The sequence below is a fragment of the Rhinolophus sinicus genome, chromosome 5 (assembly GCF_057876585.1).
Source record: "Rhinolophus sinicus isolate RSI-liver-muscle chromosome 5, RSI-T2T, whole genome shotgun sequence".
NCBI lineage: Eukaryota > Metazoa > Chordata > Mammalia > Chiroptera > Rhinolophidae > Rhinolophus > Rhinolophus sinicus.
This window is the reverse complement of record NC_142505.1, coordinates 7793893-7808155: the sequence shown is the minus strand read 5'-3', so window position 1 is coordinate 7808155 and position 14263 is coordinate 7793893. Positions and strand designations below refer to the sequence as shown.

The window sequence follows — 14263 nt, the reverse complement described above, 5'->3', positions numbered from 1 at the left end:
TGTTAGAAAGAAACATGAACACATTTTAGTGAATATCTATTACGGAAGTCAATCTTTAGCTGCAAGAGCTAACATGTATTGTAGTTCAAGGTTGAGGAAGAAAAAATTGAAACAATTTCCTTTGAAGCAAAGAGAATTCAGTACAGCTGAGATATGAACACTGTTCTGAATGGAATATTTTATAAGCAGAATTTTTAATAAACTTCCACACATTAGCAAAGATTAACTCAGAAGTGTGCTTTAATCTTTGCTAATGGCAGAAGATCCCCCTGTCAAACACATACAAATAAACAATTTTTCTAAACACTGCCCCACTAAAGTATGTAATGGTATCAGGATTACATGTTCACATTTCACTCACATCTCTGGAGTCTTGGATTTGTTTTTTCCATTGAAAAACTCAGGAAGAGCACGCCGCTCAATCACATGAATACTGAAAAGGGAAAAAAAAGAGGATTGGGAGTACTCTTTAAAAAATAAAAATCTTAAAATTTGAGCTAAGTTTGTTTAATTTTCAAAGTAAAACTGATAAATCCAAAAACTGAGCACTACATGCAAAAACTAATCGGCTTACACAAGTTCCTACGTATTAAGAGCATAATAAAATCAGAGAAAGCTTTCCCTTTCTCACTCCCAATGCTTACTGTGGTTTTTCTATTCCTTTAACCAAACTCAAAAAATTCCATCTCTGGGTGGTGAACACACAATGGGATTTATACATGATGTAATACAGAATTGTACACCTGAAATCTATGTAATTTTACTAACAATTGTCACCCCAATAAATTTAATTAAAAAAAAAAAAATTCCATCAACACATTGAAAGCTAAAGATTTTATTATGTTGTCATAATACATCATGACAAGACATTCTTTGGAAACTGACAAAAATCACAGTAGCTGGCATGGCAACAAACTGATAAAATGAATGGCTAAAAAACAATGGAATTTATAATAATGTTTCTAAGGCTCTTAAAGGTTTCTAAGGGCTGCACCTCCTGCAACTAAAGATTGAAAACAATGACTGGACTTGGAGCTGAGCTGCACCCTCCACAACTAGATTGAAGGATGACGACTTGGAGGTGATGGGCCCTGGAGAAACAAACACACTGTTCCCCAATATAATTTAAAAAAAAATAAAAATAAAAAAAGATTCCAAGTCAGGGCAGGGAGCATCACTGAAATAAGTACACAACCTCTGGTACATATGTGTAAAAATAAGAAAACAAACAACAAAACCCAGCCCGCTCTGAACTACACCCCATGAGGACTGCTCCAATGGGGCCACAGAGGTTGTGGTAACAGGGAGGATGCTAAGGAGGTCTGCATTCTTGAACTCTTTTCCATACCAGAGTTTGTATGTGAAAAGCCTCGTAATGTGAAAATATCTCCTATTAAAATGAAGGCATTACTCGACAGTCATATGAGTTCTTTATATATTTCTTTAATGTTTCAAAATCATATTACATTAATATAATTAAACACTCCAGCATTTGTCTGAGTTATGACTGATTCCTATTGAGTTAGGTTCAAGCTTATGAAAATTTTATAACCCCGTTACATTCTGAAACTTTTTTTTTTTTTTTTTAAGGATTTCATTGGGGAAGGAGAACAGGACTTTACTGGGGAACAGTCTACTTCCAGGACTGTTTCCCAAGTCAAGTTGTTGTCCTTTCAGTCTTAGTTGTGGAGGGCGCAGCTCAGCTCCAGGTCCAGTTGCCGTTGCTAGTTGCAGGGGGCGCAGCCCACCATCCCTTGGGGGACTTGAAACCGGCAACCTTGTGGTTGAGAGGACGCGCTCCAACCAACTGAGCCATCCGGGAGCTCAGCGGCAGCTCAGCTCAAGGTGCCGTGTTCAATCTTAGTTGCAGGGGGCGGAGCCCACCATCCCTTGCGGGAGTCGAGGAGTTGAACCAGCAACCTTGTGGTTGAGAACCCACTGGCCCATGTGGGAATCGAACCGGCAGCCTTCGGAGTTAGGAGCATGGAGCTCTAACCGCCTGAGCCACCGGGCCAGCCTGAAACTTTTTAAATGTTAATTAAAATTTTTTTTAAATTAGTTTCAGGTGTACAAAGCAAAATAGACATTTAAACCCCTCATAAAGTGATAACCCAGCCAAGTTACTACCTTTCTGACAACTTAAATAGCCGTTACAATACCACTATCTTCCCTCTGTCGTACTCCACATCCCGTGACAATATATTCCTATACAGTTATAGTTGACATTCAATATTATTCTACTTCAGCCTCAGGCATATAGCGCAGTGTTCAGGAATCTAGTTTATGATGTGATCCCCCTGATAAGTCCAGTGCCCATCTGACACCTTACATCATCTTTATAACAATGTTGATTATATTCCCCATACTGTATTAACTACCAATTTGTATTTCTTAATTCCTTCAAGTTTTTCACCCTGCCCCTAATCCCATTCCCACCTATCACCCTGACAGATCTAGTACCTATCTGGCACCGTACCTAGTTATTACAACATTACTGACTATATTCCTTATGCTGTACCCTACATCCCCATGACTACTGTGTAACAACCAATTTGTACTTCTTAATCCCTTCCCGTCACCCATCTTTAACATTCTGAAATTGTTTTAAAGAACACCTTCCAAAGTTAAAATCACTTTCTACCTTCCTTCATCCAGTGAGACAGTGATTTCTGATGTGGGGACTTGGGCACAATGGCACAATATGATTTCAAGGAAGATTTTTCCACCCCTCAGTACTATGCTGACAGGTGTAAGTGGCCCACTCACCAGTTATAATCAAACCACGATGCATAGCTAGGAATAATAATGTGATTGGTCTGCTCTGTCACATTATCTTCTCCAGGGTCAACTGACCGATTCTGATCACCTTTGCTGGGATCTTCATCTTCCTATAGAAAAGAAGCTGAAGTTCAGAGAAAGACAGAACTATGGAGAGGTATGGAACAGCTTTCAAACTTCTGTATTACATTACAGAAAACGGCTAGTTGATCTAACATCAAGGAAAACAAATTTCAAGTAAAAACAGCCTTTCACAATTTTTAAGGTTCCTTCACAAGATGTGCACGTGACATAGCAGATTTAATTCCTCCATTTTACAGATGAGGGAATCAACAAAGAGAAGGTAAATGTCTCATAATAAGATTAAACAACAACGTAAACAAAGGCTGTTTCTACAATGAGGAATTCAGACTCACCGCCCAAAACTTTTTTCACAATAGCTTACTTCGTACTTACCCAATTTTTCCTAATCGTAGGATCACAAATCTGAATTACTAGTTCTCAAGTGACTTGTAAGGTGGTCACTAATAAGGCATAATGACAAGGCTTCCCCTGTCCCAAAGCCTGAGCATTAAGTATATGCTAACGGCTTTGGTGCATTACCTCACTGACTCCCCATTACCACCAACAGGTACTATTTACTGCCTCCACTGTGGGTGAGAAAACCATGCACAGAACTAGTAAGTTACAACCAAGATGTAACTCCAGGTAGTCCAACTAGAGGGCCGACACTCTCAATCACTTCCACTATGAACAATTACCTCTGATTTGTATCAGAATGTCAATTATGCTGGTTTTGCAAATGATTCCACCTAAAAATCTGGTTTTGCTCACACAGTAATTTCAAACCCACTGCTTCTCTGGGTACACCATCTGGGAATATGGACATTTCCTTTTGATAAAATTTTGGAGGTCAAGAAACACAAATTATTTTGGAATATGTTAAAGAAACAAAAAATCGCAAAGGGCCTCCAAGCAGCCTATTTCTAAAGACGCTTCTGCTTCAGCATTCCTAGTGCTTGCTCCACAGGATCTGACGTCAGAGTGTGTCCCCTGCACCGGGCCGAACTTGGTCATTACCTTGATTCCTGTTGTGACTGTTTCTTCATCCTGCTCATCTGTCAAATCAAAACACATCACATCATTTATTTGAAAAACAGGTAATACTGTCTGGATTACACAGAAACTTTAAGGCAGGGGTGTCCAAACTTTGTTCAACGGTTTTCACCAAGGGCCATATGCGGTAAAATACACAAACAGCCAGGCCACTCACTCGAGGTGAAGTACGTATTGCCTCACCTAGTTTATTTAAGTAAAATACATATATTTTTGGAATTTGCTGTGGGCCAATAAAAAATGGATTGCGGGTCGCAGTTGGCCCACAGGCCACAGTTTGGACACCCCTGCTTTAAGGTTTAAGTAATTGATACTGGACACAAGGAAATAGGGTATTAAAGCAAATTCATCTCAGATAATTCAGTAAATTAGAACTGTACACAGAAGCACAAAGGGGAACAGACATTCAAAGCATAAATAATTAAAAATTTCCAACAGTAGGGAATTTAAAATTAATTACTGCTTGGGCTACTATCTTAGTCGTGATCTTGCTTAATAATAGGTAAGAGGCTTGAATAAGGCTCTGGCCTCCAGAGGTTTGGTGAGAAACTAAGTAATGACATTTTAGATCCCAGAGAAGTGCGTCAAGAATGAGGCGTAAAGGAAGAGGTTCTACTCATTCCCTACAGAGTCCTGCTAAGTGTTAATACCTTCTGAGGACAGGGGACTCCATGACCTAAATGCTGGCCTTGCAAAAGACAGGAGCAAACCCACATAATCTAAACCAAGCAGCCGATTTCCACTGTGAAAAGTAAAAGTGCCAGTGTAAAACGGGTAAGAAACTCAGGCACAAATAATTACATTAAGCTCCTGTAACATTTTTTTTTTTAAGTAATTATTATGACATTGGCAGTGACTAGGGCACTATGAAGTTCAAAGAGAACATGGCAAAGTCACTTTTTAACTTACTCATTTAACAAATAGTCCAAGAATCTGGTATTTGAAAAGCAGTAAATAAGCTGTTTAGACCAGCAGCCAGCAATGTATGTATATAGCCCACAGGCCAATGTGGCCCACTGCCTCTTTTTGTATGGAATCTGGGAGTTTGACTCTCAGCGTGTTCCTAGTCAAGTCATTTGATAAGAAGGGGGTTTACTCTGCTTGGACTGTGTGAACAACATGCCTCACGAGGAAATCTCGCTTTACTTACAGGAGCCTGAAATTCTGGTAAGTGCTAGGCGGAGAGTATCCGACATAACCAGGAACCCCTGGAAAACCATTGGTTGTAGACCCTCTAATGGGATTCCCTGGACGGAAACCATGCAGACGCGTTGCTGTATTTTTTGTTGTTGCAGGAAGAGTGTACTCTATGTGACCCCTCATGTGAGGGAAAGAGCATAAAAATAACTGCATGCACAGTTTGCGTCATCTTCCCTTATGATCTGTTTATACTCCCTATGTAGCTGATATATATATATATATATATATATGTCAGCTGTGAGTACAACTATATGCTGAATCCCATGAGTCCTAGAGAAACCTGGGGATGGCCTTGGGGTTCCCATTGCACCTCCAAGAGACGAACAGGTTTTACATTTTTTTAAATGGTTGAAAAGAAAATTAATAGAAGGATATATCATGACACATGAAAATAAACTGACATTTAAATTTCAGTGTCCATGAATAAAAGTTTTCCTGGAATAAGCCACGATCACTTGTTTATACAGTATCCATGACTACATTCGCACTACACTGGCAAAGTTGATGAGTTGTGACAGGGAACACTGGGCACAACAATGCCGAAAATATACAGTATCTGGCTCTTTTCAGAAGTCTGCCAATCTGTACTTCAGAATATATAAACAGATGACTAGCATTTTAACAGGTATATGTGTCAGCCACTGTCCAAATGCCAAGGACACAATGATGAAAAAGAAAGGTCCCCGTCTTGATGGTGCTTACATTCCAATCAGCAGTGGCAGGGGATGGAAAAGAAAATAAAAAAATATAAGATGCTGAAATCGCCATACAGAAAATAAAAGCAAAGTGAGGTATTTAGGAGACAGACTGGGTGAGTGGACCCTTCAGAACACATAAAGAGGGAAGCCTCTCTGAAAAGGTGGCATTTATGCTGAAGCATGAGAAGAGAAGGGCATAACAAGCCTTCCACAGACAGAAAGCAACCAGATCAAAAGGCCTCAGGTGGGGATGCACTTGATGACTTCACAGAATTGGAAGGCCACTGTGAGCATGAATACAGGCTGAGAAAGGAGCACAGCAGCAAGGAGAAAGCACGGGTCAGACAAGCACTAGTCAGACAGGCCTGGACCTGAACCTGTGCTCTGCCACTTAATTATTAATAATAGCTGTATTCTTAGAAATGGTACTGAACCCCTCCAGTCTCCATTTCCTCACCAATAAAACAGGGCTAACATGTTTTTATGGTGAAATGAAAACATATGTAGAATGATACCTGGCAAGTACTCATGCAACATAAAGATGGACCCTGTTGCTTGATTTGTTTTAAGTTAGAGACAAACACCTGCCAACAGGAATAGGGGATTCAGAGTGTGGTCTATTATGGTACTAAGTACCCACATGAGTCATCGAGCTCTGCATAGGGATATTTTTTCCTTTCTTTCTAGGAAGTGACTAAGAAAGAAACCTAGGTAAGGCTGTCAAAATGAATTTTTTGTCCTTTGGATCTTGGTAAACCAAAGGATAATCAACTTCTCATCAGATGGTGGTAGCACAACTCGATCTCCCTCTGGGCATAATATACCAGTTAATTTGAGTCTGATACCATTTAATTTGAGTCTGACATTTCCATCCCTGAGGTGGTCTTGGTACCCACAGGAAGTAAACTACCTGATAATAAGAATAGGACGGACACCCTTCCTACTGATTCCTAAATGATAATACTCCATAAATGTTCCCTTCCTCCTTCTAGATGTGGCCAAATATCCTCTCACCTCAGCCCCTAGATCTTGCCCTTTCTGAGTACTCAAAAAAGGACTAGGTACAGTTAGCTAGGTGGTATGTTAAGGCAGAAGAGGGACCAGTGAAAAAAACAAGTCTGTGAAAAACAATTCCCAGTGGACGGATCAGATGCCCTTGGCATGGTTCAGGTTAGAGCTGATGCAGAAAGCCAGATATTAAATGACACATGGGAAGCCTGGTGGTCCCCGGATCAAAGGCCAGGACAACAGTTTCAAATCCCATAGACCCTAACGTGCCATCTGTGACCAGCAGCATCTTCAGCTACAACACTCCTGACTTGAATTTCAAGGTTAACACAAAAGATCTTTCATATACAGCATTAAAAAATTTTAATCCTGTCGGGACCACTATTCTTTTCTTAAAATTGGCTGAAATTTGAGTCTTCTGATAAAATCTATTATAAAAATACTCTAACAGTTACGTTACTTTTAAAAGGACAATTGTCTGTTCCCTAGAAACTACACACTGAATCTTTTTCAGGAGATATACTTAAAAATGTAAACTACCATTCTGTTTCATAAATTGTCCTAGTGAAGAGTTTCAAGTCTTACCAATCTTCTACCGTCACTTCTTTACTGAGAATACAAAATAAAAGACTGTTTATAGTTAGTGTTTACTTTCTTGGCCTTTGATTCAGTGAGTGAGTAAGTGCAGCTGTAGAATGGGCAATACAAATTTATGGAGAACGTAAATTATTAAGTTATTCAAGATCAATATTCTATTAATAATGTTAAAAGCAATTAAGGTAGATATAATGTTTTGATGGCATCTCGTTTTTCATTTACAGCAGTCCCACCCCCAATCCAACATTGTACTAAAATACTAAATGGAAAATTTCAGAAATAAACAATTAAGTTTGAAACTGTGGGCCATTCTGGGTAGCAGGATAAAATCTAATGCCGTGCTGCTCACTCCTGCCTGGGACGAGAATCATCCGTTTGTCCAGTGTGTGTCTATTCTCTACATACCTGCCTGTTCGTCACTTAGTAGCTCTCGGTTATCAAAATGGTTATCAGAGAGAGAAAAAGAGACTACATTCATATAACTTTTATTATGGGATATTGTTATAACTGTCCTATTTTACTATTGTTTTTGTTAATCTCTTACTAATTTATAAATTAAACTTTATGATAGGTATGCACTTATAGGAAAAAACAGTACATACAGGACCTGGTACTATCCATGGTTTCGGGCATCCACATGTGGCCTTGGAATGTACCCCACACGGATATGGGGGACTACTCTATTTTGTTGGCCTCATACCACCTTTATACGAACTGTCATGAAGATAATTTTCTGCTTCTATTTTAGACATAATCAAAAATAAAATTGTCCACTGATGTTCAATGACAGGCTTTAAGCCAGAGAAAAACAGGATGTAGTTAGTGAAATTAAGTAAAACAACTCTCCCAAACACCCACTCATATCTGCCCAGCAAGAAGCACGTGATTTACGTGAAATACAGAATTCATTTAAATAGGAGATAGAGGAACTGAAATCTCATTTTCCACATAAGGATCTCTTGAAAATTCCTTTCAGCTCTAAAATTCTATCAAGTCAAATATTTAGTATATACTGAAAACACTAGGTTCTTCTGTTTTGTTTTGTTTTTCCACAAGTGAAGAAAGTACTCCACATAAAACCCTCAGGAATAAAGATGTTTAAAACCACCTCTATTTTTTAAAACTAGAACAAATGACTATACTCCACTTTTCTACCCTCGTAGCACATCCAAGAATTATGCCTGACTTGTGAAAATGTATTCTATAAATTGAAAATACTATAACAGGATAATGGGAGTCTCATTTTATACTGTTTAGAAAACTGAAGTTGGCTTACAAAGTAGTAACAATCAATAGATTTTTGTTCTAAAGATGAAAATTCAATGTGCACATGTTGTGAAGCAAATGTTTCAGAGATTACATATAAAAAGTGCTTTAACTGCAACAAATTCTTTTTTTTTTTTTTTTAACAAATTCTTTAAAACTCAGATTTAGGTACAATATTACCACCTATGCTAGTTTGCAGGAAAACATTACGTTGTGAAAGGGGCAGATCAGTACGACTGGAAGGAATGGATTGCTGGAAACTAAATTTCCTAATATACTAGCACACTAATCCACAATGTTACTGAAGGTAGTCACCCTTAATATCTGCTCTGGAAAGCACAGCAATTGAAAGCAACATCTCTCAGTAAAGAAAAAAAATGAGGGCTGAAGATACATACATCCAAGACAGAAAGCAACACAGACGTGTATAGATGTTTTGGGTTTTACCTAGATCTGCTACAGTTCCTCCTTTAACAGGTGTATTTTCACTATCTTTCTTTGGATTTACTAGAAAGGAAAAGAAAGAATCATGTTTTAGGGGACAATTTCTACTCGTTTTTAATAAGAAAACCGAATAGGGTACAATTAAATTTTACATGAATCTCACTGCAACTGCACTCTCATGCAGTACTCACCTGCAAGTAAAAACCACAAGCCCAATGAGAAGCATTACCACTGAATGAAAGGCACTACATTTGTAATTATTTACCAAAGCACCAATATTTTTTCATCATGAAGTAAACAATATATAGCAAAATCTGAAAAGAACCTTTTGACCCCTTTCCTAAAAATATTTCTATTAAGTTTTTTGTGCATTTGATTCCCATTTTTGTACCATTCATATAGAAAGATAAACTGAAGGAGAACTGATAACCATTTATACATCTATGTGGATTTTAAAACATATTTTGAGGATTTAAAAAAATCTTACATAAACGTTATTCATACTGTCCTTAGCCCTCTAATTTTCTCACGACACTAATATTTCCATGTTAAGAATTTTCAGTTATGTTACGTCCCTTTCATTTTTAATAGGCCCAGTGTGTTCATGTGTGGATCATAAAGTAAGTAGTCTTATATTGATAGAAACGATTTATTTTTAATTTTTCACTATTTTTTAATCAACACTGTTTTCTACTTATCATAATGCATGCATGTAATTATTTAAGACTCTGAAATTAAAACTGCTACTGGATGTACACATTTAAAATTTAATAGATATAGCCAGATTGTGTGAAGTGACTTCATCAATTTACACTTCCAACAATAACAGCATTTGGAAGTACCTACTTTCTCAAAACATTTGTACTTTAGGAATCACCTAAGTTTTCAAAATTGATGACGGAAAACACTTTAATAATTTACATATCCTTGAAGCTGAGCATCTTTTCAGACACTTATTGGCTTTGTATTTTTTACAAAATTACCAGTACAGAATACGTTGACCTTTATGAGGTTTATGAATCTTTATACATATTTAGGGTTCTAATTCTTTGTTAGATGCGTAGTGAGTATTTTCTCCATGGTTCACACTTGTTTAAAGTGCATTAGTACTTGATGGTTACTTTTACAGTTTTTCTTACATTTAGTACTTTAATCCACCTGAATTTACATTCTTATATATGATACAAAGAATACTAAATTTTACCAAAAGTATTTATGGAATAATTTGTTTGGTCTTTTCCAAACTGACTAGCATTGCCAAATTCACAATAAATGAAGTTTATAAACATATGGGTCTACATTTACATTGGCCATTCTATTCCACTGATGGATTCATCCATTCCTGTGTCCAAATCATAGTTTATTAATTATTATAGCTTTACAGTTTAGGCATCTGTTAGGACTACTACCACCTTTATAGCTCTTTTATTTAAAGTATGTCTTTTAATTACTTTTATAAATATTTTCTTCCATATGACCTTAAAAATACATTTGTGTGGTTTTTAGTGCCTAGTTTTATATAATACAATGAATTTTAAAAACGCATATAACATATTATAGATTGTATTTTTCATTATTTAAATTTTTAAAAATACAATAGACTCCTTAAAAAAAGAACAACCAATAAAAAAGGATGTGAGGATTATAACACATGTGGAAGTGAAATATATGAAAACATCACACAAGACAGGAGAGGGCATATATTATATAAATTTCACACATTTTCCCCTCAACTAGACAATAGTAATTCTAAATAGATTTGCTAAATTAAGGATATATATCATAATACCTAGAGCAACCACCAGGAAAAAAAACAGCTAAAAAGCAAATAGAGAAGAAGAAAATCCACAGAGAAAGAAAGTAGAACAGTGTTTGCAGGGTATGGGGCAAGGGTTAATTCAGACAAACCCCAATAGGTATGGAGGTTCTTTGCAGGGGATGTAAATGCTCTGCTATTAAGAGTGGTGATGGTTGTACAACATAATGAATATACTAACAACACTGAAGTATACACTTTAAAATGGTGAATTTTATGCTATGTGAAGTACATCTCAATTAAAACTATAATATATAACTGAAGACTAATAAAAACTGAAATGTAGAAATTTTAAAAAGGATGCGGTTAAATGATGCTTAATTATCAGAGAACTGAGACATCAACACAAGCACATACAGACATGACACCAGGGTCAGTGCATCAGGAAGACATGATGATCCTACATGTATACACCCTTAAATAGCAGAGCTTGAAAGGACAAGAAAAAATACATGAAAAATACTTAACAGGAATAAAGAGAAAAATCGACAAATCCACAATCACACTTAAAAGGGTATAACATCCTCCTCCTTCCAAAAACTGATTCAAACACATTAAATTGTTCATAGATAAGTACTCAATTTCTTCTCACATAAATTGATTCTGTTGGGATTTTAAAAACATTAATTTTAAAGCATTAAAGTTACTAAATTAAGAGAACTTTTTGGTCACAGTGTATTTTCTCAATAAACAAATGGGAAAAGTACTCCAAAAGACTGGGAAAGAGGAAATTTCATAAACATTAACATTAAAAGTGTGAATCTATTCATATTTGAAAGTTGAGAAATGGGGATGCAGAGCAAGAAATCAACCATCCCATGGCACTGCTGGGAATGACTCAGTCATGTCTAACACTCATAGTCTAGGCAGAATACAAACCATTTTTTGGAAGGACCACTTCCTCGATGTTGGGAACAGGCGTTGGGTCTTCCATGTCCTTGGTAAGATCTTCTTGCTCATCTTCCTCTTTCTGACTTCTGCGCTTCCCATAAAGACTAGCCTGGCTAAAACACACAAGGTATATGAAAAATAAATAAGACTGATTATAGCTACTTCTAGCAAGCAATTTCAGAGGCTTTACTTTCACTGTTGTTAGGATCTATGCTCAGAATCACTTTAAAAGACAAAAGAAATCAACAAATTAGATACAGTCTCCAAATTACAGCCAAAAAAAAAGGTATTGGGCTTAGGAAATGGAAATAGAAACCCTTCTATACAAACTGCAGACCACATCCTAAAAAGGGGCTTCAATTAGTGTTATAAAAACCAAGGAAATATGGCACATATTTTATCCCAGATCATAAGCAATCACTTACATAAGACATCGTCTCAAAGATACACAACTGTATTTTCCTGGTTCTTTGTATCATCCAAATACCAGGAAGTGCAAAGTAGAATCACTTAGAATGACAATAATTCTTTCTGCAAAAATTGCCATTGCTCTTTCACCACCAATTCAGTCAAATCAATATTTATTTTTAAAGCTAATACATGCCAGAAAGCATGTCAGGGTGGAAACAAAAACGGAATGATTCCTTACCTTGAGGAATTACAAGGGATACACGACAGGAATCATAACCTAACCCATTCAATGTGACGCGTACCAATACTGAGAAAGGGGTAAAAGTACCAAGAAAAACATAAAGCTCAGAGAACAGAGCTAGTCCAGCTTGAAGATGACAGTTAAGCTGAATAGTGGGAACAGTAACAATTTACCAAGCAGTAGGCAATGTTTCAGGATGATGAGTAAAGGCACAAAAACTCACTTCTATTGGGAAGGAACGGGTAGTCAATTAAAGCACATGACACAAGTGAGAGTGGGAAGGGTGAAACCCAGGATGCCGCAGCCTGAGTCCTCACACTGCCGAGAGAATACTCAAAGCTCTCTTCTGAGATGGGCAACATGTTTCTAGAGGTAGAGGTAGAATGAGGTATACAGATTAAATGTAAAATAAAAATTACATGAGAACTTTTAAAAGGCCTATCAATCTAAAAGTGATGGGGAGACAAAATATTTAAAAAGGGAAGAAAAGATGCAGGAAAGATGAATAAGACACTAGGAAAACAGGTTTCAGTATGCTTTGGTTAAATACAGAATTCTAAGCGGAAACCTAAAATGAGCAAAGGCCTGCTCTTTAGACGCCAGAGATAGTCAATTAAAGGACACGCATGCATTTATTCTAGGAAACTCATTGGTGATTGTACACTAGAGAGCAGAAGCTAAATGTCATCATTGTGAACCCTGTGGACTTTACATCTTGGTTCAGTGACCCCTCATGTCCTGGTGCCCCATCTGAGCCCTTAAGTGAGAGGAGTGGCACATCTGATTTCAAGCTTCTTCACGAGGATCTCAGGTAACTCTGAAATCTCTGAACGTCATGATTCAGATCAGAAATTCAAGAAATAAGGACATGAGATGCCAGTCAGACACCCACCCATAGCAAAAATAAACTATCAGAGAAGACTTGCAATCGAGTCAAAGTAAGACTTCCTTTCAGCAAAACTTCTACTGTAAAAGTAAAACTCTAGGAAGTCCTTTGGAGTTTGTTTTAATGCCCTTTGAATCCACGCTGCAGTTCTTACCCTTTCTTTCCACTCTTCTTCCGTGACTCTGTGGCTGTGGGAGGTGGAGGGGAAGGTGAATGTTTCCTCTTTCGAGCATTAGATGATGCTTTTCTATCTCTTCTCTCTGGACTTCTGACTGGCTAGGAAGAAGTAAAAGGAAATAAATATCAGCCAGCTTTGCTGACTCCTTATTTTCTACAAATACTCGTCAAAGGTGAGTTTTCACAAAGGCAGTAACAAACCAACAAGCTCAGAGCAAATGAAAGACACCTCATTACGCATCCTGGGCCACCAGCAGTCAAAACGCTTCCCCTGACCTTTTAGGCGATGCATCACCAATGGAAATGGCAGTACTATCCCACATGTACTCAAACTATGCTACAATACAGACATGCCCAAACCCCACACAACTAAAAACTGCTCCTGTTCACATTCTGTGCTTCAGGTGGCAAAAGCCTTTTTAGTAACTACAGGAAAAATATGAAACATATGCTATTAAATTAAACAAATACAAAGAAAGGCTGAATGAGTTTGTGAAAATGTACCAGACACTACTCCTGATTCATCAGTAAAAGTAATGAGATAACTTTATGACACAAAAATGTTAAGATTACAATTTACGAAATAAAAGTCAATCCATTGAAGTAAAACTATCCCTACTAGCAGATGACATTAAATAGCCCTAAGGAATCCACAAAACAATTACCAGAGCTAACCAATGTGTTTAGCTGAGTTGCAGGATACGTATCAATGTACAAAAAGTCAACCTGTAGGT

At 37.2% G+C, this 14263-nt stretch overlaps 1 protein-coding gene across 2 annotated transcripts in view; it reads right to left on the bottom strand.

The window, feature by feature from the left end:
• The window catches only part of SMARCC1 (SWI/SNF related BAF chromatin remodeling complex subunit C1), a 137324-nt gene that overhangs the window by 68779 nt on the left and 54282 nt on the right, over window positions 1-14263 (bottom strand). For both annotated transcript variants that reach the window (XM_019723988.3, XM_019723987.3), the window contains exons 10-15: window positions 13507-13628; window positions 11803-11927; window positions 9111-9170; window positions 3859-3896; window positions 2767-2888; window positions 362-433 (exon numbers count right to left, since the gene is read on the bottom strand). In XM_019723988.3, coding sequence (XP_019579547.2) covers window positions 362-433; window positions 2767-2888; window positions 3859-3896; window positions 9111-9170; window positions 11803-11927; window positions 13507-13628 — 539 coding nt within the window. The remainder of the gene's footprint in view (window positions 1-361; window positions 434-2766; window positions 2889-3858; window positions 3897-9110; window positions 9171-11802; window positions 11928-13506; window positions 13629-14263) is intronic.